The sequence below is a fragment of the Pelodiscus sinensis genome, chromosome 19 (assembly GCF_052426305.1).
Source record: "Pelodiscus sinensis isolate ZL-2025 chromosome 19, ASM5242630v1, whole genome shotgun sequence".
Classification (NCBI taxonomy): Eukaryota; Metazoa; Chordata; order Testudines; family Trionychidae; genus Pelodiscus; species Pelodiscus sinensis.
In genome coordinates, this window is record NC_143070.1 from 19,796,836 (window position 1) to 19,820,245 (window position 23,410).

The following is a 23,410-nucleotide window of genomic DNA, read 5'->3' on the forward strand; positions in this document are numbered from 1 at the left end:
TGGTCCCTCAGCCTCTGCAAGGAGAGGTCTGCCTGCACTTCAGCCTGGAATTCAGCCACTGGGGCAGGGATCGGGACCTGTTCCCCACCTTTGCCTACGTCCGGAGTCCCAGCTTGGCTGGACCCCGTGTCCACTGTGATGGGACCCTGAGGACCCTGCTGGGAGTCCTCCCCTGGATCCAGGTTGCCAGCCCCTTGCTGGTTCTGGCTCTGGGTGGTGACTAGAGCCCACTGGGATTCATGGGTCCACTTCTCTAGGTCATTCCCCATCAGCACTTCCGTGGGCAAGTGCGGGTGCACCCCCACTTCCTTGAGACCTTCCTTGGCCCCCCATTTCAGATGCACCCTGGCTACAGGCACCTTAAACAGGGACCTGTCTATGCCCTTCAGGGTCAGTTGAGTGTGGGGTAGTACCTGGTCTGGGGCCACTATGTCGGACCAGGCCAGCGTCACCTCCGCCCCTGCATCCCAGAAACCCGTCACCCCCTTGCCGTCCACCTGCAGAGGTATGAGGTATGAGATATTCGCTCTGCAGGGGCTGTCCTGCCCCCACCTGGTACATGGAGAAATCTGCCTCCCGAGGGTCAGACCTCCAAGGGGAGGTGCACTGAGCATCCTTCCCCCCTCTCTGAGGTTTGCCCGCTGGCCCCAGCCTCTGGGGCAGCCTGCCCTTCCTTCAGCTCCAGCCAGTTAACCCTGGAAAGTCCCAGGTCATGGGACCTGGTGCACTGAGCCCTCTTGTGGCCTTTTTGCCCACAGCAATGGCAAGTTAGGCCCTGCAGGCTCTTTTGGGTCAGCTCTGCCCTGGCCCTGGCTGGTTTTCTGGGGCATCGATTATTGGTCCTGGTCACTGGGGCTCGCCTCGGAGGTGCCTCTCTCCATCACTCAGCCGAGAACTGGTCTCTGCGCAATTCCCTTTCTCTCCGGGACTCCCGTTCACACCCAGACCGGCTCTCTGTGAACTCATCCACCAATCTCCCGGCCTCCTGAGGGTTCTCTGGTCTTCGGTCCTTGAGCCATAGCCTCAGTCTGGGTGTGCATGCTTCATAGAACTGCTCCATCATGACCAGCTTTAGCAGCTCCTCTGTGGTCTGGGTTCCGACTCCAGACACTCACTTGTGGCAGTATTGCACCACGCAGGAGGCCAGGTCCACATAGGTCTCCCGTGGCTCCTTCTGCACCCCCTGGAACTTCTTCCTGTACATCTCAGGGGTCTGCCTGAACTTGTGCAGCAGGGCCTCCTTGACTCAGTTGTAATCCCCTGGCTGTAGGTCCTCCAGCTGACTGATCACTCTGGCAACCTCCTGGTTCAGTGCGGGGATGAGCTCCTGCAGCCAGTCAGCTGGGGGGACCCGTTGCAGTCCACAGGCCCTCTCAAAGGAGCTAAGGAACCCGTCTATGTTGCCCATGTCCTTCAATTGGGCCACCACGAGCCTCTCCAAGTGTCTCGCAGCCCTGGGACCCATCCGCACTTGGTGCAGTCGGGGCCCTGCTGGTTCTCCATTCTGCCATGGCGAACTCATGCTGTCGCTGCCTCTCTCGGTCCTGGCGGTCCCTTTCTCGATCTTGGCGCTCCTTCTCTTGGTCCTCTACTTCCAATTCCTTCATCCGCAGCTGGATCTCCAGCCGCTGCAGCTCTGCTGGGCTAGACCTTGCCCTACGTGGACTACGGCTTGCAGGGCTTCCCTGGGAAGCTGTCCCATCTCTCCAGTGGGCTCCAGTGCTCCGCCCCCTCTCTGAGCCTGAGACTTTCCCAGGTGGGGTCTGGCTGCTTCCCACAGGCACAAGAGCCTGGCCCTGTGACTGGGCATTCTCCTCCAGCCTGGCAATCAGCTGGGCCTTGGTTGCTTTCCACAGAGGCAAGCCCCTCTCTCCGCACAGCTTCACCAGCTCTGCCTTCAAGAGTTGGGCATAAGCCATCTCCCCGCTGGTCCCCTCAGTGCAGACTTACCAGTCTAGTGCTGCAGTGCCCCACGATTCTCAGGAACCACTTTGCTCTGTCTCCAGCATGCCTGGCTCCAGGGCTCTTGCTTCTATTGTGCCTTGTCGCTCGCCGTTGAAAGCTCCATCCACGGGGTGCAGTGCATCCCACTTCTGACACCAGTGTGACGATGCGTTGGGGTTTTCCCGTCTCCTGCACCCCCGTAGTGGCATGAACAGACTCCACTAGCCAGTAAAATAGAAGGAGTTTATTGCTCCTCCAGGATACAGCACAGCATAGGTCTAATCTGGTTACAGGAACTGGGGCTAGGATGCCTCAGTCCCCCTTAAGATGGGGGAGACTGGGCCCCTAAATTCCAGCCCCTTTCCCTAGGCTGTCTCCTCCATGATCCCAGACAGAAACTAACTAACTCTCTTCTAGCCCTGCCCCCCAGCCAGGGGCGGCATTCCACCTTCCTTTGTTTCTCTCCCTGGGGGGTAGCTGGTCGGACAGGTTGAGAGACCCTTTTTGCATGACGACTCACCCACTACCCTGCTGGGCTGTACTACAGACAGCAGCCAGTGGAGGTCACCCACAGCCCACTGCCCAGCATAGCAACCAGCAAGGTATCCCCACTACGTCACAGAAGTGTTGGCCTTAGAAAGCTGCAAACAGTTGCCAAAGTAGTTCAGTTGGGAGCGTGTTAGACTGAAGATTTGAAGGGTCCTGGATCAATCCCTAGCTTTGGCAGAAGCCTCTCTTGAGATGGCTTAGTCTATTTTGGCATCTCTCCATCTCTGGTAAGCAAACATCTGGGCTATGTCTACACTTTTGGGTTCTTGTGCAAGAAGTTTTGTGCAAGAACATGTCCACACTGCCATGTGTGAGCTGTGCTTTTGTGCAAGAGCATCGATGGTGGTGTGGATGCTCTCTTGTGCAATAACTTTCCAATTGCCATTTTAGCCATAGGGCTTTCTTGCACAAGAAACCCCTGCCGAGCATCCACACTGCCCTCTTGTGCAAGAGCCCCTGTGCAAGAGGGCTTACACCTGTTAAAAAAAGAGCATAGCTCTTGCACAAGAAGCCCTCTCTTACCACGCCGTACTGTAAATCTTCTTGCACAAGAGCAGGCAGGCAGCGTGGACGCTCTGCGGATTCTTGCACAAGAACAGCCATTCTTGCACAAGAACCTGCCAATGTAGACATAGCTCTGCATCCGAGTTCAAAGGCTGTATCAAGAGGCCAGGAATGACATCATAAAGACGATGACATTTCAGGGTTAGAAACCGGAGAGGGGATTTTATGCCACCTCAGAGATTGTTGACACAGTAGAACAGGGCACTTGGCTTCAGCTGCTCCCAGCTGTCGTGGAATAAACACACGCTAGCTTTACGGTTCAAGACATACAAAACCACCTTAATAATCCAGCTGGGGGGGGGGTTGTCACAGATGGCAGGGAGTCACCCCTTACCAATACAAGCCCCTTCCTCACACTCAAATGCCTGAGATATTTATACCTTCTTACAAAGTCACAGTGGAAATGTACAGAGAAAAGAGGAAGTAAGGCACTTTATCCTTAAATGGTAATCTCTGCTTGTCCCGATAAATTGCAAGCAGTGCAATTTTTTGTTTGTTTGTTTAACAGCATTGTGGTTTCTCGCTCAACTTGCTTAGGAAGCTCGCTTCTGACACAGGATGCACTACGTACGGTTCAGTCTTTGGCCAGGCTAGTGAGGCCTACCTCCAGAGCATGTATTGGACATAAATATTTTACTTCATTTAAAATAAAGTTTGATTAACTAACATGAGAAAGTTAAAAGGTTTAATCTCTTTAATAATTTAAATGCAACTGCCCAGATGCAGTCCTAGCAAAATGGCTTGACTATGTAATTAACAGTGAGTTTCCATTAGCAACAGTAATCTACAGAAGGTTTGCAGAGGGCAGGGCTGTGATTAGCCGGGCCGGGCCGGGCTTGAGCACCACTGAGGGAATCCACTAAGGGAAAATTGCTCATAACCAGGACTGTTGACAGCCCCTGACTGGAGACCTTTCCAAAATAGGCCACAAACCAGTCACACTGAGCACTTCAGCTGCCAATCCAGCCTGCCGGAAGCCTCATGAGCAAAACCCCTCAGATACCCCAGCTCTTCTTATGCCACAATCAGCCCTGGACTTATACACAGGTGAGGGGTTATAGAGCCCAATCTCTCCAATCCAGAACAGATCCACCCAGTTCCAAAGAAAAAGCCATGAATCCCTGGTCAATTTATACTTTAGATCTTACCCACCAGATCACAGTGGACCAATCCTTTAGAATCTAAAGGTTTATTAATAAAAGAAAGAAAAGGTTGAGAGTAAGGTTGTTAAGGAGAATACATTATATACATCAATCAGCAAGTTCTTGATGCAGGATCTTAGAGGAGATGTTACAAACTGCTAGCATAAAAGTCTTTGGTGTACATCGTATGTCAGGATGGGTCAGCAATCCTTCCCCTTGTCTCTGTCCTTAGCAACGCTGCATCCGGGATAAGTAGCAAGACGGAGCCCCCCTCATGGCATTTGATATTCATTTCTGGTGTCTCTCAAGCTAGAGCTAATCACACAGTCAAGTGACCTGTTTCATATGGCAGTAGTCATTGTGCCCTGGCTGCTTTGCAGCTTTCCACACGCATTCCTCAGGTGTGTATTGGCCACCCTGAGAACCATTGTCCTTGGAACCATACTGATTAGCATAGTCACTCATTGGAAATTCCTTCCTCATGACAAGCAGTCCATACACAGCATCAGCAGAGCCCATAGTCATAACTCCCCATACAAACTCCAAAGAAGTACATGAATACCACATAGAATCAGCACAATATCAGCTTTCATTTGACACCTCGCACGACCCACTCTGTACCAAATTTGGGGCAAACAGTTCCCCGTGATCACAGCAGTTATCTGTATGCTCACCTTAAAATCCAATAATGTGACAGGGGCCTCAAGAAAGGGTTGGGGTCTTGAAGAAGGATCTGGGATGCACAAGCAGGCAGGTGTCTGGCCTGGGGGAAGGTTCAGTGTGTGGCCAGGAGAGAGGGTGCAAGAAAAAAGGAGGGTGTCAGTGCAAGCTGGGGGTGCTGGCTGCTGGAGGGAAGGGAATTGAGGAGATTGGGAAGGACAGCAAATATTACCTGGATTTGGGCCCCCTTGCAGCAACATCTCCAGTCACACTGTCCTAGTCACTCCAGAGGGAGGCTCTACTGCAGCAGCAGCCACACAGACTAGAACCAGCCCCGGACACCAGAGGCACCACTACCGCACCCATTCAGTCTAGGGCTGGAGGTGTTGCTGCTGCAGCCATGCAGCCCAGGACCAGCCCCAGAGGCACCCCTGACATGGTCATGTGGCCCTGGAGGCAAGCAGTACAGTAGCAGCAGTGCCTCTAGTGCCGGCCTCAGGTTGTGTGGAAAAGACTGGGCCTACTGCTGCCTCCTCTCTAGTGGCTACAAAGCATGAAGAGGGGGTGGGGCTAAGCTCCTTCCTTCTCAGCACATGCTCATTTGGAGGTGAGGCCTGGCACTGCCTTATGGACAGGATTAAAGTCTTAGGAAGGCTGGATTCTGCTAACCGAGAAAATTTTGCTCACCACCACTATAAGGTTTCTCACCTATGTGGGTTTAACTATATGCAACAAGGCTTGAACTCTCGCTATAGCAAATCCCAAACTCAGAGCAGTTAAAAGAATTTCACTCCTGTGAGAGTTCTCATGGATAACAAGGTGTGACCTCCGACTGCAGCATTTCCTTCAGTGAAAGCAGCTGAATAACTTCTTCCATATGGGTTTTCTTATGTCTAACAAGGGTTGAGGTCTGACTGAAGCTTTTCCCACAGCCAGAGCAGCTGAAGGGTTTCTCCCCTGTGTGAACTCTCCTATGCCTAACAAGCTGTGACCTGTCACTGAAGCTTTTCCCACAGTCAGAGCAGCTGAAGGGTTTCTCTCCTGTGTGAATTCTCCTATGGATAACAAGCTGTGACCGGTCATAGAATCTTTTCCCACAGTCAGAGCAGCTGAAGGGTTTCTCTCCTGTGTGGGCTCTCTTATGCGTAATAAGGTATGACCGCCGACTGAAGCTTTTCCCACAGTCAGAGCAGTTGAAGGGTTTTTCTCCTGTGTGGACTCTCCTATGTCTAACAAGGTGTGAACTGTGACTGAAGCTTTTCCCACAGTCAGAGCAGCTGAAGGGCTTCTCTCCCGTGTGAACTCTCCTATGGATAACAAGCTGTGACCGGTCATTGAAGCTTTTCCCACAGTCAGAGCAGCTGAAGGGTTTATCTCCTGTGTGGGCTCTCCTATGGATAACAAGGTGTGACCTGTTACTGAAGCTTTTCCCACAGTTAGAGCAACTGAAGGGTTTCTCTGCTGTGTGAACTCTCCTATGGATAACAAGGTGTGACCTCCGACTGAAGCTTTTCCCACAGTCAGAGCAGCTGAAGGGTTTCTCTCCTGTGTGGGCTCTCCTATGTATAACAAGGGTTGAGGTCTGACTGAAGCTTTTCCCACAGTCAGAGCAGCTAAAGGGTTTCTCTCCTGTGTGGGCTCTCCTATGCCTAACAAGGGTTGAGGTCTGACTGAAGCTTTTCCCACAGTCAGAGCAGCTGAAGGGTTTCTCTCCTGTGTGGGTTCTCCTATGGCTAACAAGGTATGACCTGTCACTGAAGCTTTTCCCACAGTCAGAGCAGCTGAAGGGTTTCTCTCCTGTGTGGGCTCTCCTATGGATAACAAGGTATGACTGCCGACTGAAGCTTTTCCCACAGTCAGAGCAGCTGAAGGCTTTATCTCCTGTGTGGGCTCTCCTATGTCTAACAAGGTGTGCCCTGTGACTGAAGCTTTTCCCACAGTCAGAGCAGCTGAAGGGTTTCTCCCCTGTGTGGGCTCTCCTATGGATAACAAGGGTTGAGGTCTTTCTGAAGCTTTTCCCACAGTCAGAGCAGCTGAAGGGTTTCTCTCCCGTTTGGGCTCTGTCATGTTGAATAGGAATTGCACAGTCACTGCAAGCACAAGGTGAATGTTGATGGGGGATTTTCTTTTGAACAGTTTCTGTGTTTGTTTTTAACCTTCTGCTCCTGTGACTGGATTTATCCTGTCCTGCTCCTGGATGGTTTCCCTGCTGCCTTTGTAGACTACGCTGACTCTCACAAGTCTCTCCTTGCTCAGGACTTTGAGAAACATGCCCTTCAGATCTTTCCACTAACACCCCACATGGAGCCATTTGCTCAGGTCCTTCCTCCTGAAGACGCCTCTCACTGTATTCATTCAGCATCCCATCACCTGCTGGGATGGAGAGAGAAACCACAGAGGAGTCATTCCGTGTACTGAGGTGAAAGAAAAATTCGTAATGGTGAACAGAAAATGTGGAGGGGGGGGGGACGACACCCAAAGAATGGCTGGAAAGATACAATAATCATGAGCTGAGTTCACCCTGCTCCCCCATCACTCTTTCCCCACACAGCACTCTCAGACTGGATTTGAAGACAGGCTGAAGGGCCAATCAGATTTGATGAAAACATACAATCAACATCTGCTATGAGAACACAGTTTGAGTCAGGTTAGCTGATTTCTCACCTGTGTGGGTGTCACTGATGATCTCCCCTTCCTCACAGCCTTGGAGATCCGGGATCTGCAGCTCTTCCCTTTGCTCCACCCAGGAGAGCACATGAGCTTTGGGGACTGGAAATCCTATTCGGGGAGCAATTAACTAAGTGCTGATTTTGTTCATTAAGGTCTGTGCCATTCCTGCTTCCAAAGCCAGGATCTGAGTCTCCTACCCAGAGAGGCTCCTTCCCCACCTTCCAGAGACTGGTCTCTGGCTGGTACAAGATCCCAGGACACACTAATTCCATACAGCCTCCGCCCCACTACAATGTTGGGAATAGCCCAGCTGACTCCCATGGGGAACTGAGCACTCTGCTGCACTTTGCAGGATACAACTCAGTCTCCCTTAGGGCTTGTTCCATACTTGGGCAGGACAGGAACACACTGCTCATAAGGGGAGAGCTCTAGGATGCTCAGAACTGACAGACACCCCTAGCCAGGACTCATATTTGAGCTGACACGTCAGGTCTCCAGGGCTGGGAGGGAAAGGATCCAGCAGAGCTCTAGAGCCCTATGGGCTCTGCCCACAAAGCTCTTGGCTGGGGGCTGGACTTGCCCTGCTCTTGGGCTCAGATGCTCTACTTGAGCCAGAAGGAGGCAGGGGAATTGTCTGATCAGGAAAATGAATCCTTGGCTGGCCACTTCAGGCCCTGTCTATGGTCCACACTCCTGATCCTAACTGACTGTGCCTGGGTGGGCCCTGTCAGCGGCCCACAACAGCTGTCAGTCTTGAAGACAGCCAGGGCAGTGCTGGCCTGTTCCTGTGGCCAGCCAAGGTGGAGACAGGATGGGCTGCTTCTCTGCTGCTCGTAGATGCTCCTGCAGCTCAGCTCCCCTTCTGCAGCCTTGGTTCTACTCTGCCAGCAGCAGCAGCCTTCCTCTTGTGGCCAGTCGGGCTTGCCGTTTGGTGCCTCTCTGGGTTACACAGAATCTAACAGAGGCAGGGAAGGACTCTGAGTTGGCATCTTTCTTCCAGGGGCTCAGACAATAGCACAAGGTGACCCTGCAGACACTAAGAGCAGCTACATCCAATCCCACACCTCTGGCCAAGGCACAACATGGGCAAGATGGTGGGAACCGCAATGAGACCTTGGCTGTGGGAAAAGCAGTACCGCTATTATGTCACTGAACCTCCTCTCACACAGGAGCCAGGATTACTGGGGCAGATACTGCTGATATTGGGGGTTCGGGCAACAAGGGACCCTGAACCAAACCCAACCCAGCTGCTCCAGAGCCCACCCAGCTTTTGTTACACAAGGGGATAGGAATCCTCACCCAGCCAGCTCAAAGCCTCGTAATTCTCCTGCATCACATCCGTGTAGAGGGCTCTCTGGCCCGGGTCCAGCAGGGCCCATTCCTCCTCAGAAAAATACACAGCCACCTCTTCGAAGCTCACCGGCTCCGCCACGGCCATTTCCTGTCCCTGGCTCTGCAGGTCAGGGGCTGAGCTGGAGTCAGACATGGGTGTTCTGCAGCCTGGCAGGGGGAGAAGGGGAACTGAAGACATTTCAAAAAGGGCTTTAATCCTTTCCACACCCCAATTCTGCCCAGACTCTGTCGCTGGTGACACACACACTGGACTCTGCAGATTTGGGCAAACGCTGAGTCTAGATATTCCATAAACACCACACACGGAGTTAGATCTGAAAGCTGTATTTATTTCTCTAAATACCTGGCTTCAGTTACATTACCTTGCCTGCAGCAATGGGATTCAGTTCTCAGCACCCAGTGTTTCTGCTAACAAGCCACATACAGGTAGTCCCCGGGTTACATACAAGATAGGGACTGTAGGTTTGTTCTTAAGTTGAATCTGTATGTAAGTCGGAACTGGTGTCAGCCGCTGCTGAAACTGATCAGTTTCAACCGCGGCTGAATCTGGACGCCAGTTCTGCCTTACATACAGATTCAACTTAAGAAACCCAGGCGTCCCCAAGTCAGCTGCTGCTGAAACTGATCAGCGGCTGATTCCAGGAAGCCTGGGGCAGAGCAACTCTGCCTCGGGCTTCCTGTAGTCAGCCACTGGTCAGTTTCAGCAGCAGCTGACTTGGGGACACCTGGGGCAGAGCAGCTGGGGTGCTGCTGGGTTGCTCCAGTAACGCGGCTCCTCAGCTGAAACTGACCAGCAGCGGCTGAATCAGGACGCCTGGGGCAGAGCAGCTGGGGTGCTGCCAGGTTGGTCCGGAGCGGCGCTGCGGGACCTACCCGGCAGCCCCCAGCTGCTCTACCCCAGGGGTAGGCAAGAAAAGCCTGGTCTGCTGGGGGGGCACTAGCTGCACCCCCCCCCCCCAGCAGACCAGGGAGAAGGGGGTGGCGGGATGCCCAAGTCTTCCACGGCTTTGCTCTGTCTCCCTGGTCTGCTGAGCTGGGAAACACGGAGCAAAGCCGCAGAGCACGCGGGCAGCGGGACAGTCCAGGTGCGCCGCGGCTGTCCCACCGCTGGTGTGCTCCGAGGCTTTGCTCCCCATCTCCCTGGTCTGCTGGTCAGACCAGGGAGACGGGGAGCAAAGCCTTGGAGCACGCCCGCAGCGGGACAGCCCAAGCGTGCCTGGGCTGTCCCGCTGCCCGCATGCTCCAAGGCTTTGCTCCCCGTCTCCCTGCAGACCAGGGAGACTGGGAGCAAAGCCGCGGAGCACGCCCGCAGCAGGACAGCCCGGGCGCGCTTGAGCTGTCCCCCTGCGGGCGTGCTCCACGGCTTTGCTCCCCGTCTCCCTGGTCTGCTGGTTGGGAGACGGGGAGCAAAGCCACGGAGCATGCCCGCAGGGGGACAGCTCAAGCGCGCCCGGGCCGTCCCACTGCGGGCGTGCTCCGAGGCTTTGCTCCCCGTCTCCCTGCAGACCAGGGAGACGGGGAGCAGCTTTTTATTCAAGGATTGTCCAGCCTCTCAATCTCCTGAAGGGTGCTGGTGGACTACATGAGGCAATCGAATGGACACTTGACTGTGAACAGGCATTTACCACATTGAAACAAAGGCTAAGTACTGCCCCAGGGTTGGGACTTCCTAATCCATTAATGCCTTTTACATTGTCCATGCATGTCAGTGAGGGTACGTCTACACTACAACGTTAATTCGAACTAACTTAGTTCGAATTAGTTAATTTGAACTAAGCTAATTCGAACTAACGGATCCAGACAAAAAAACTAGTTCGAATTAGCATTTTGCTAATTCGAACTAGCATGTCCACATTAAGTGGACCCTGAACCAGGCTTAAGGATGGCCAGAAGCAGTGCCAGCAGGGCATCAGAGGAGGACTTAGAGCGTGGAGATGCTGTCTCAGGCTAGCCGAGGGCTGTGCTTAAAGGGTCCCGACTCCCACCCCGGACAGACAGTTCTCAGGGGTGTCCCGCTTGCAAAGCAGTCCTGGCTTGGATTGCCCAGAATACCCACACTGGGCACATCACACCACTCAGCCATCAAACCGGCTGCACTTGCTGCAGGCTGCCATCTGGGGAGAGGGGGCAATTCGGGGGGCTGCAGGAGAACTTCCACCCCCAGAAGTCTGCAGAGCCAGCCCAGTCCTCCCCATCGGGGGCGCGTACCCCATTCCTCCCTCACCTCCTTCCACTTACCCTTCCCTAGCCCTTCTTCTTGATGTACAAAATAAAGGACAACTGTGTTCAAAAATGGAATCTGTCTTTATTGAACAAAACTGGGGGTGACTGGGAAAAGGAGGTGGGAGAGAGGAAGAGAGAGGCTGGGAGAGGGGAGGGCAACTAAAATGATCAGGGGTTGGGAACAGGTCCCATATGAAGAGAGGCTAAAGAGACTGGGACTTTTCAGCTTAGAAAAGAGGAGAAGGAGGGGGAACAGGACAGAGGTCTCTAAAAGCAGGAGTTGGGTGGAGAGAGTGCATACAGAAAAGTTCTTCATTAGTTCCCATAAAGAAGGACTAGAGGACACCAAAGGAAAGGAAAGAGTAGGAGGCTTCAAACTAGTAACAGAAAGTTGTTCTTCACAAAGCAAAGAGTCAACCTGTGGAACTCTTTGCTGCACGAGGCTGTGAAGGCTAGAACTAGAACAGAGTTTAAAGGGAAGTGAGATCAAGTCATGGAGGTTGGGTCCATGGAGTGGTATTAGCCAGGGGGTAGGAGTGGTGTCCCTGCCCAAGGTTTGTGGAAGGCTGGAGAGGGATGGCACGAGACAAATGGCTTGGTCACTGTCTTCGGTCCATCCCCTCCAGGGTCCCTAGGGTTGGCCGCTGTCGGCAGACAGGCTACTGGGCTAGATGGACCTTTGGTCTGACCCAAGACGGCCATTGTAAGCTCAGGGCTCAGTGTCAGGGGTCTCAGTGGACCCCCTTGATTTTCATGCACACCTGCTCCTGGGTGGCCAGGCTGGCAGCTCTCCTGCCTTAGACGGCCACTTTCCTGTGCCTAGTGCGGAGATCATGGACAAGGTCCACGATGTCCGCACTAGCCCAGGCGGGTGCCCGCCTCTTGCGGTCCCGGGCAAGCTCCCGGGAGCCGCCAGCCTGGTCCCGGGAAGAGGCGGAGGGCTGGGTGGCAGAGGGTGGCTGGCTCGTGCCGTGCCAGGTGCAGGGTCTGCTGGCTGGGTGCTGGCAGGCTTTGTGGGGAAAATCAAATAACTCCAATTGTGTCTAAGGGGGGGACTGTGCAGAAATCAAAACACTCTAAAAGAAAACTGCTGTAAGGGTTAAAAGTTTTCCAGACCTCTCTCCCTGTATCAGAGTGAAATCAAATCGTCCCTGCAATTCTGTGTTGGTTCAGTATGTTGATGATGTGCTAATTGCTAGTAAAACTGAGGGAGGATGTAAAACTGATAACCTTGTATGTGTTAAAGTGTCTTGCTAATAAGGGTCACAAGGCTTCCAAAGCCAAATTGCAGTTTGTAAAACAAAGAGTTCAGTACTTAGGACATTTACTTTCAGGAGATGGCCGCCAGTTAACATCTGAGCGAATCTCACATGTTCTTTCCATTCCTCACCCTTTCACCAAAGTACACAAATTTCTGGGTACTGCAAGATATTGCAGACAATGGATTCCTAATTTTTCTGGACTCACCAGACCCCTTACTATTCTACTCTTAGACTTAGCTCCTGACCTAGTGACCTGGTCCCCAGAATGTGAATCTGCTTTCCTTTCCCTTAAAACTCTTCTCTCACAGCCACCTGCTCTAGGCTTACCTAATTATAGCAAGCCTTTTACTCTGTTTTGTCATGAACAGGATGGAATTGCAGCTGGAGTTCTCTGTCAACCCCTTGGACCCACACCTCGTCCAGTAGCTTATTTTTCTGCAACACTGGACTCAGTAGCCCGTGGGTTCCCACTTTGTCTGAGGGCAGTTGCAGCTACTGCTAAATTACTTTAAAAAGGCCCAACCTGTCACATTAGGCCACAGCATTATCTTACAGGTCCCTCATGCTGTCTCTGCTCTCTTACAGCGACACCGCACCCAGCACCTATCTGTTCAGAGACAAACCCTATATGAGAATGTTATCCTCTCTTCCCCAAATGTGGTAATTCAAAGATGTAATGTACTTAACCCAGCTACTTTTTCTCCTTTACCCTCTAATGGTAAAGCACATACCCATAACTGTGAAGAATTGCTTGAGCACTGTGTAAAACCTCCCCAAAAATTTGTTTGATCAACTGGTGGAAAATGCAAATCTTGTATTGTACACTGATGGCTCATGTAAAAGAAATTCAGTTGGTAAACTAAAGGCTGGATATGCAGTGGTCTCAGATAATGATGTTTTAGAGGCCTTTTCTCTTCCAGGAATCAAAATCAGCTCAGTCTGCTGAGCTCATCGCTTTAATTCATGCTTGCCTTTTAGCTTCCGGACAGTCTGCTGCCATTTATACTGATTCAAAGTATGCTTTCTCTGTCATGCCACAGGACAAATTTGGAAACAACGAGGTTTCCTTACCTCTTCGGGCTCTGCTATCTCTCATGGTCCCCTTATCTCCCAACTCCTTGATGCTATTCAGCTACCCACATCCCTCTCTATTACCCATTGCCCGGCCCACACAGGTGCCACTGATCCTGTTTCTCTGGGTAATGGGAATGCTAATGCAGCAGCCAGACATGCAGCAGCACATGGACCTCTGGCTCCCTTTCAGATTCTGGTCTCTCTTTCCCTCCCTGTTTCTTTGCAGGACCTGATAGAACTACAGCAAGCTACTCAACCCGCAGAGAAAATCCTTTGGGAGAAAGCAAGCTGCTCCTTATCCCCAGCTGGGATAATGGTTACACCTGATGGCTGCCCAGTCGCCCCAAAAATCTGTGAAAGTAGAAAGAATTATACTGTAAGAGAAAGATGAATTGTACTGTAATAATTGAATAAGTTGAAGGAATTCTGTTTGTCTTTTAAGAGGAAGAAGAAAAGTATGTTAATGTTGATTGTAGGTATGCAGATCAAGGTGCTAGCCAATTTGGGCCTGAGTTTAACAGGAAAAGGAACATTAGGTGTTAGACAGAAAGCAATTCCAGATAATCAGGGAGATATAGCCAGGAGCTTGCTGTGTGCTTGATATTGAAATGAAGATACTTAACCACACTAATAAAGTGAATTTTTGCCACACCCTTTCATCTTGTTAACTTGGCCTTTTGACTATATAAAATCAAGGGGTTTGAACCTTGTATGGTACTCACATTTTCTCCATGCATTTTAGCAAAGCTTTGCTGAATAAACAGAGCAGTCTGCCAAATCTGTGAGTCCTGTCTGACTTTGACAAATCTCTCACACGACAGCTTGCTCAGGTGTCTCATCAAATGACACACATGAGCAAAAGGGGGGTGGCCTCACAGATCCCAAAACAATGGTACGGCCCAGGCATGCACCTAGAAGCTGTCAAGAATATCTAATTCATATTTAATTCATGTGTGATTTGTAAGCAGTTTAATGTTGCAGGAGGCCCACAGGCTAGAGGCCACACAGAAAGAAGAAACCTAGACATAAAATGACGGTTAGGAGAGCTTGCACCTGCAGGTAAAGGAAGCCCTCCCAGTACCTACTGATGTACCGTGCCACAACATCCAACCAGGCGACTACGTGTTCGTGAAGAAACATCGCAGAAAGAATTCCCTGACAGCCCGGTGGAAAGGACCGTTCCAATTGCTGCTCATCACCCACACAGCAGTAAAGGTGAAGGAGCGCCCCTCGTGGATCCACGCAAGTCATGTACGCCAAACTGCAGATCCAACAGAGCTGATTGACCCCGTCACCCAGGATCCCTCCCCGGAGGAATCGCCTGAGGACGAGGTTCAGCGGACCAAGGTGGCAGACTCTCAAAAGACTGTTACCAAACCTTCCTCCACCAGGAGCTTCGAGGTACAACCTGAGAGGTAGGATTGTACCAGCAAAGACCTACAGGTGAGCCTGGCGCCCCGTAGCTCTCACAAAGAGGAATCCATTCCAGTATTGAGTGAACTAAGAGACTACGAAATCTCGAAGAGTGCCTGCAGAGGCAAGCCAAACAATACTAACTGATTAAGCTTAGTTAAAGAGACTGCTTTGCTAGTGGACCAGACCCCTAAAATTCAGATTTACTGGTAGTCAGTACTCTACAGGAGAGCGGGAGTGCGTAGATGCCCAGAATGATAACGCTGTACCAGGAATACATAGTCATGGGGAAAACAGGCAGATTTGGCATAAAAATCTAATAGCCTCAAGAATTCCCCTAACTCAAGCATTACATCCATCAGGGACTATGTTTCCCTTATGTTTTGAAAACAAATTTGGCACTGGTAAAGATCTGGGGTGGATCCCAGAAAATACCTGCTATCGTAAAGTAAGGTTAAATCCAAGAATGGGATCCCTTGAACTGGCTCCCAAATATTGGAGGGTGGTTTGGAGGAACCTTAAAAGCCTTGCTGAAATATCTGATAATCATTATTGTCATATTTGTGATAATATATGTGCTCATTAACTATTGCATTACCTGCACCAAAGGTACTTTGAGACAGTGCAATCACAAATCCCAAAGATCTGCTCACAACCAAACCAGAGACGTATTGAGGACGGAAAATTTGGGAGATGGGGATGGGCTAAGCATCCTAGCAGAAGAAGAATACCTAAGAATGTCCAGGATAAACTATGAGTAATACTCCAATAGGAGTATTAAAGGGGGGAATTGTGGGGAAAATCAAATAACTCCAATTGTGTCTAAGGGGGGACTGTGCAGAAATCAAAACTCTCTAAAAGAAAACTGTAAGGGTTAAAAGTTTTCCGACCTCTCTCCCTGTATCAGAGTGAAATCAAATTAACTCTAATCAAAGACCCTTACAAATGCCTATCTCAAATTCAAGGATACTCCTAGTCTGTCACAAATTATCATGTATACTCTTATCTTTGTCAGTTTGGCTTGTAAGACCACTCACTCCACATTCTCATGTGCCTTTGTTCTGTAAAACTTACTTCTAGCACTCCTGGGGTGGACAGAAGTCTCAGAGTACTTCTGCTGAGACTTTGAAATGTTAAAGAATAACAATCAACAACTGAACTGTCTAAGCATTCTGTATATAGGATACCTAAATCTGTCTCTCAGTGCTGCTTTCACTCTTGATGTGACAGCCTGCATGCATACATCATAAAGTTTTTCCTTCTAGATTTCTCTCCTGCCTCACTGATTTGACCTCTGGCCTAGGATCCTTCTGGGGGCTCTGTACCCCAGGGGAGTGAGATTTCCCCCTCAGCTTGCACCTGGCACGGGCATCGTAGCCAGCCCGTGCCCCTTTAAGGAGTCCGGGGCCGGGAGGGGGGCATACGAGTTTCCCTGGTGTTGGCCAGAGTGGCCACCAGGGAAAGCTGGGGAGGGCTAGCCTCCCACTAGTTCGAATTAAGGGGCTACACAGCCCTTAATTCGAACTAGCTAGTTCGAACTAGGCTTAATCCTCGTAAAATGAGGATTACCTAGTTCGAACTAAGCGCTCCGTTAGTTCGAATTAAATTCGAACTAACGGAGCGCTAGTGTAGCGCCTATGAAAGTTAGTTCGAACTAACGTCCGTTAGTTCGAACTAACTTTGTAGTGTAGACATAACACTGCTGCCATATGTCCCTGGGGGTAACGCAAAATCATGGGGACAAACAGCACCCAGTAGCATACTACTCTTCTAAACTAGATGCTGTCGCTCAAGCAATGCCACCATGCCTTCAGGCAGTGGAAGGAGCTTCTATGGCTCTAAATCAGGCCACACCACTTATTGGTGCACAGGATGTAAATATTGTTGTCTCTCACACTGTGCTTGCTATTTTACCAGGGAAGAAATCTTCAGCAGTCCATGTGGCAAGATGGACTCGATGGGAAACAAGCTTGCTAATGCCTTCGGTACACCTGCAAAGAGCGTCATCGTTAAACCCTGCCACCCTCATGCCTACCCCAGATGAGGGACACCCACATCATTGTCGCCTTGAGGAAGAGCCCATGGGCCTTCCATTGGTAAAATAAACTGAAATACCTGGTGCCCCTTGCCTATACGTAGATGGTTCTTCCTTCTATGTGGATGGCAAGTGACACACAGGATGGGCTGTTTGTACTCAAGATGGACAGCTGGTGGCACACAGCAGTTTGTCTGGGGCATCTGCACAAGTAGCAGAACTGCAGGCATTAGTTGCAGCATGTGAAGCTGCAAAAGGTCATGCTGCAAACATATATACTGATTCTAGATATGCATTTGGGGTTGTACGTGATTATATTAACTTATGGGTAAATTGGGGATTCCTGATGAGTACAGGATCCCCAATACAAAATGGGGGAATAGTGGAGAGACTTCATGCAGCCATGCAGAAATCTACCAAATTAACAGTGATAAAAGTGAGGGCCCACACAAGAGGGACAGACCCTCATAGTAACGGGAACCAATGGGCAGACAAACTAGCTAAACGAGCAGCTGTGGAAGGTAAAGAGATGCAATTGATTGCTACAACACAGCCTCTCATAAAAACCCCAAACTTTTTTGAATTACAGGACATCCAACACGCTGCACCAAGGGCAGAGAAGTGGTTATGGATGGATAATGAGGGCAAACTGTGTGATGATAACACTTGGAGAGGCCCAGGAAACACATTAGTGTTACCAAATGTGCTGATGGGAACTATGATACAAATATATCACATGTTGGGACATGATGGAGCACGGAGGGTGATCCACCGGATGTCAGACACCTGGTGGCATCCTAAGCTTAATGCAAATGTGCATGATTATGTGAGGAGGTGTGTAACATGTGCTCAATGTAATTCTGCTCCCACAGTAAAAGTAAGAATGCGACATCAGCCAAGACCAACACAGCCCTTCACACAGTTACAAATAGATTTCATTGGACCCCTGCCAAAGTGCAGAGGGAAAGAATATGTTCTGGTGATCGTGGATCACTTTACTAAGTGGGTAGAAGCTTTCCCAGTGGCCAAGGCCACTGTGTCTGATGTAGCTAAAATATTGATGACCGAAATAATTCCCCAATGGGGATTTCCATGCTTCATTGATAGTGACCAAGGTACCCACTTTACAGGGAAGGTGATGATAACGGTATGCATGGCACTGGGGATCAAACAGAAATTCCACTGTCCCTTCCATACCGAGTTCGGGATTAGTAGAAAGAGTTAACCGAACTATTAAAAACAAACTAACCAAACAGATGTTTTCTGCTACAGGGAAAGACTGGGTCACCAATGTACCAGTGGTTCTCATGTCTATGAGATCCAGTCCTACTAATCCACATTCCTTATCTCCTTTTGAAATGCTGACAGGGCGGGCAATGAGGACACCAGGAAATCTGTGCATTGGAGCGGGGGAGTTGTATGTCATGGGTGACCAGCTTGCTGAATATTGTAAATTATTATCTCAGTGTGTCTCACAGGACCCCCGAACTGAACCAGACCCAAAGGCTAGCGAAGAGGACATATGTGAGGTGCAGCCCGGTGATCAGGTACTGGTGAAAGCCTATAGAAAATGAACCTTTGAACCAGCCTGGACTGGACCTCACATGGTCCTCCTGGTAACTCCTTCAGCGGCCCAGGTCACTGGAATTCCAGTTTGGGTGCACCTGTCACGAGTAAAATTATACAAGGGTGACACTCAACATAGGGCACAATAATCTCTGTTTACTCTATGGACTCCTTGAGGGCCATTCTCAATATTGTTAAGTGTTTTAATTTGATATTCCCAGTTTAAAATTGATGTAGGAATTTTTTTGTGATCTACTAATTGTTTTGAGTGGTTTCTGAGACTTGAAAGTTCTTTTAGAGGTCTCATCTTAATAATACTGCTGTGGCTTTCAGTGTTTTATTGATGGAGTCACCTGGGGAGGAGCCACTGGATCAGTTGTAAATGCCATTACTCAAGCTATCAAATCTCATAATAGAGACTGGGTTAAAAATTTGTTAGTGGCAGGGATGACAGTTTATTGTGGTGAGAATAGGGCTCATGTCTAATCAAGTTAGATATCACCTTAACTCAGCAACATAGTTGGTTAGGTCCTCACTGTTGTACTCAGCCATCTATTAAAAACTACTAAGATGTATGAGCAAGCATTGGTCTGGAATGGTGTTATCATACTGGCATGGTGTTCAACATGAAAGTTGCAGCCCTGATAGGAGACTTGCTCCTGTCACAGGTGCCCTGTTGGGTGAGAGCCGCAGTTCTCAAAGACTGAATGTCTTCACCTTGGATGATGGCAGGGGAGTGGTCTCTATTGATAACAGGCATTTTGGAATGATCATTCCATCTTTGGAGAGGTGTTAATTCCTGTGGGTTGGTTTCCTGGATTGGAGGCTCAGCCCTTCCACCCACTCCCATTCTCATTTCATAGACACCTGTGTAGCTGAGTATGTAATAATGGCTGGAGCTAACTATATAGCTTTCCCATGGGACCAATGTTACATCCTGGGAGGATGGGTTTTGCATATAAGAAACATGGAGTCAGGACAAGCCCTATCTCAAATGTTGGGACCTGACTTAATGGTGCATGTAATGTTTAATTTAATGGATGATATAACAGTGAAGAAAGACTCCACTACCTGGTGTGGATTTGGGTATTTAGCTTTGGAAGGTAAGCCTGGCTTGAACATCTCGTTCTTCTTATTGTGGAAGATATTATGAAAGAAGTGGTAAGGCAATTACAGTGATTCAGTGGATAGAAGAGTTTGCTATTGTGGGAACAGAGATTCCCTGGGGATGGATTTCAGTTGTGTTTTCGCAATGGATATGGGGACTTATTACTTTTAGTGTACATATCATTATGTATTAAAGGTTGAATGTACTGTTTAATTCTGTTACCAAAACTGCAGTTAAGTGTTGATAAGGTCAATTATAGCTCCTAATAAATACAAGGAAGTGGTGTTAGTGGGGTCTAAGAATTGTTCTTAGCCCCAAAACCAAATGGGGGAGCTGAAGGGTATGCATGTGTTCATTTTAAACAAAATGTGGTTTGGAAAGTAGATATGCATAAAAAAGCATACTGTGGCTCACCACCCTAGGAACAGTCTAGAAAAGGCCAAGGGGAGGGGAGTGAACTCAACATGTGGAGTGGAGAAGTACAAGCATGTGACAAAGCCATATATGGAAAGGTTGAATCTGATTGGTTTAGAAGTTTGTGTTATGTAACCTGTAACTGCCATATGCTATAAAACAGCAAGGGGAGGAGCTCCTTACTCGAGGGGCTCTGGCTGATTTTAGTACCAGGAGCTCTCCCTTTGTGCACACTGAATAAGGTCTTGTTGAATGGAACTGAATTGAAGTATCGAAGACCCTTGATTCTGCCCAGCACCTGACTCTCTGGGAACCACAAAATCCCAACAACATCAAGAGATGGGAGAACCCACCACTTCTTTGCTCATTTGTTTCAGCAGCTAATCTTCTTACCCATCAAATATTTGTGCCTCCTCTCTAGCCTGAAATTCTCCGGCTGCAGCTTTCTGTTATTGACTCTCACTGAACTATATCCACTAGACCAGGAGTGGGCAATTCATTTTGATGGCGGGGGAGCAGAGGAGGGAACCCCAAGATTTTGGAAAGTGGTTGAGGGCTGCACTCTTCCAAGACATTAAGCAGGAGATTCAGGATATAGGATGGACACTGGGAGAACAAGGGAGTTTTGGGTGAGGCTTTGGGATGCAGGAGGGAAAGGGGTCTGGGAAGGACTTTGGGTGAAGGAGGCAGGTGTGATCTGGGCACTGAATTAGCCAACTACTCATGAGATATTTAAAAAAAAAGTTAATTTAGAGAAGTGGTTGAGTGGGCAAATAAGGGGCTGAGGGTTTCTGGCCATGAAGAGCTTCCTGCATACTTGAATACAGGAAGAGAACTAAGAGTTTGGGTATGTGAAGTGGGGGGCAGGAGTGGGAGGGGGCAGAGAATTAGGAGGGGAAGGGAGAGGTAAGGGTGCCAGAGGCAGGCTTTGGCCAGGAGACTTACCTGAGTGACTCCCGACCAGCAGCCAAGCACCTCTCTGAGGCAGGCAGGGAGCCTGCCCAACCCTTGCAAAGGCTGCAGGGGCTATGTGGGTGTGTGAATAACTATGAACCGGAGGGGAGAGGGCACGGTGCTTCCTTTCTGGCCAGAAACCAGCCAATGAGATTGTCCTAGGGATGGAAGCAGTGCCTATAGCCTTCCCGCTTCACCTCCGGGCTCACCTTCACTTTTAGTGGCTTGGAGGTGGGAAGTGGCAAGTACGGAACTAGCCCATTGCTCGCCAAGCATCAGTGAGCCAGATCCGATGGCCTGGCGAGCTAGATCTGGCCCATGGGCTGTATTTTGCCCAGGCCTGCACTAGACCGAAGAGCCCGTGGGGATCCAGCAATTTCTCACCATGAACAAACTGATACCGTGGAAGCCAGACAGCTCCCAGCTTTTCAGCCTCTATATTGTTTGAAACCAACCCCATATTGAAACTGACTGAGCAGTGAAATCTGAGCCTGAAGGTGCCGTCTGTTGTGTCCTTTAACTTCACCCATTTAGCATCACACCTCATAGATCAGTGTTTCTCAAAGTGTCTGCAGGTCCCCATGCAGTGCCCAAGGGGCTCCTCACTGATCAGTGGGTGAGGTTTAGGGCTGTGCTCGCCGGTAACTTCTGGCTGGTAACTTCAATGACAATCCCATGAAGATGTTATCACAGGAATTTTCTCATCATTTAAAGAATTTCCACCAGCAAACTCACCCTGTCTGAAAGCTCCCAGGGATTTTCCTCTTGCTCTCTCCAGTGCAGAGGGGAGAGTGTGTGGTGGAGAAAGGGATAAGAGAGGTGAGATTCCAGGCTCTCCTATGTGTAATAATGTCCCTGTGCTGAACTCTGCGTTTCAATTGTATCAGAGACCAGACAAGTGTTTAGCATGAAAAGGTCTGAAACCTTCTGTGTCCTCTCTCACTTGGGCACCTCCCAGCAATGGAGCCAACATCTCTGCAGCCTCATCCCCGCGCCAGGAGACACAAACTGAAAGTGAGATTTACTTTTCCCTCCTCGTACCCTCCCACCTGGTTTCTCTCAGTCACTTACCACCTCTTGGCATAACCTAGAGGTGCGCTGGGAGAAGATATTGCCATGACATTCACTTTAGCTATTTGGATCCCTTGACACTAACAGGAGGCTCAGAGTTTGCAAACCCCTGGCTCTATCTGCAAGCACTTGACTCTGTTTGCTCAGTGCCTCTAAGGAGAGCAGCATGATGGGGCCGTCATTCTCCACGTGGGAATTGAGGTAGGGGAAGGTTGGCTTCAGAGGCCAGATTCAATAGTTTCTAATAGTTAAACAACTTTCCCCTCATCCATCCCTTCTAGGTACCTTTGAATTCCCTCAGTCTCCGACAGAGCAATTGTTTTCTGGGAGAAAGCATTGACTTGTTCTTCCAGTTCAGGGGAAATCTCCTCTGGCAGCTGGAACTGCCCCGTCTCACACCTGGACAGAAACAATTCCATTTCATTTACAGATTATAAGATTTGGCTAGCGAGTCTCAGCTCTAACAGGCCTGGAGTTAGAATTCTTTGAATTCCCCCAGCCTGAGAGCAGGGGCAACACAGTCCATGGCTGTGCAACCTTCCCCTGAAAAGTCCCACTGCTGTTCTTCACCTCTGGCCCGGAGAGACCAGCTGGTGACAAAAGTGGAATTGAGTTTCAATGGCTAATTCACTCTTTAGCTTCCAGGCGATGAGGGACAGGATGTTCCCAGGTGAAGGAATCTGCCCACTAGGAACCAGACTGAGACACCAGTTTCTCCCTCCCCTGCTCCTTCCACACAGGTCTCTAAACAGCCCTCAGGTAGGACAGACTCTGGGTCCCTGCTGCCCTGGTCTAAATGTGCCCAGTGCCCAGCAGTGACAGACCCATATTCCAGCCCCACAGTCCTGAGGCAGCTAGTCCCCAGGGAGGTGACAGCCATAGGAAATATCTGAAGTCAGACTTTGCCCCTGAATGGGGAATTCCAGAGTCTGCTGTGTAAGGGTGAGACCCTCAGAATTAAGTGAGTCAGAGACATTTCTATCCAACATCTGGCTGTAGAGCCCTGGCGAGATGTGGTGCCAACATCAGCGCCAAGCTCTTTCCCTGCGCTGTGCAGTATGACAGGAGTGCGAGACACCTACCTGCTCAAGGTGTTTCTTACATCCTAGAGAAAAGAGACAGAAAAGAATCTCAGCTGCACTGGACACACACAGGGAAGACATTTTGCAAATATGGGGAAGAGACGCACTGACCTGGCCCCAGGGCCATCGATTTTGTGACCTAATGGGGCTTTGACATCTCTAATAGCTCTGTGCCTGTGACTCTGCAAAGCACAAAAGTCACTCGCATGGCAGCAATGCATGCGCCAAGTTACACCCAGATCGGATGGCTGGACCCCAGCGCTTGTGCCTGCATAGTGGGTCTCCCTAGCTGAGGGGCAGAAGTTACGAGGGGTAGGAGAGGGGAG

General features: G+C 49.9%; 1 protein-coding gene across 1 annotated transcript in view; it reads right to left on the reverse strand.

The window, feature by feature from the left end:
* LOC142821565 (uncharacterized) overlaps positions 1-23,410 on the reverse strand; it is a 26,863-nt gene continuing 3,453 nt past the window's right edge. The window contains exons 3-6 of the mRNA XM_089771016.1: positions 22,288-22,401; positions 8,829-9,029; positions 7,524-7,637; positions 1-7,229 (exon numbers count right to left, since the gene is read on the reverse strand). Coding sequence (XP_089627142.1) covers positions 5,665-7,229; positions 7,524-7,637; positions 8,829-9,029; positions 22,288-22,401 — 1,994 coding nt within the window. The 3' untranslated portion in view covers positions 1-5,664. The remainder of the gene's footprint in view (positions 7,230-7,523; positions 7,638-8,828; positions 9,030-22,287; positions 22,402-23,410) is intronic.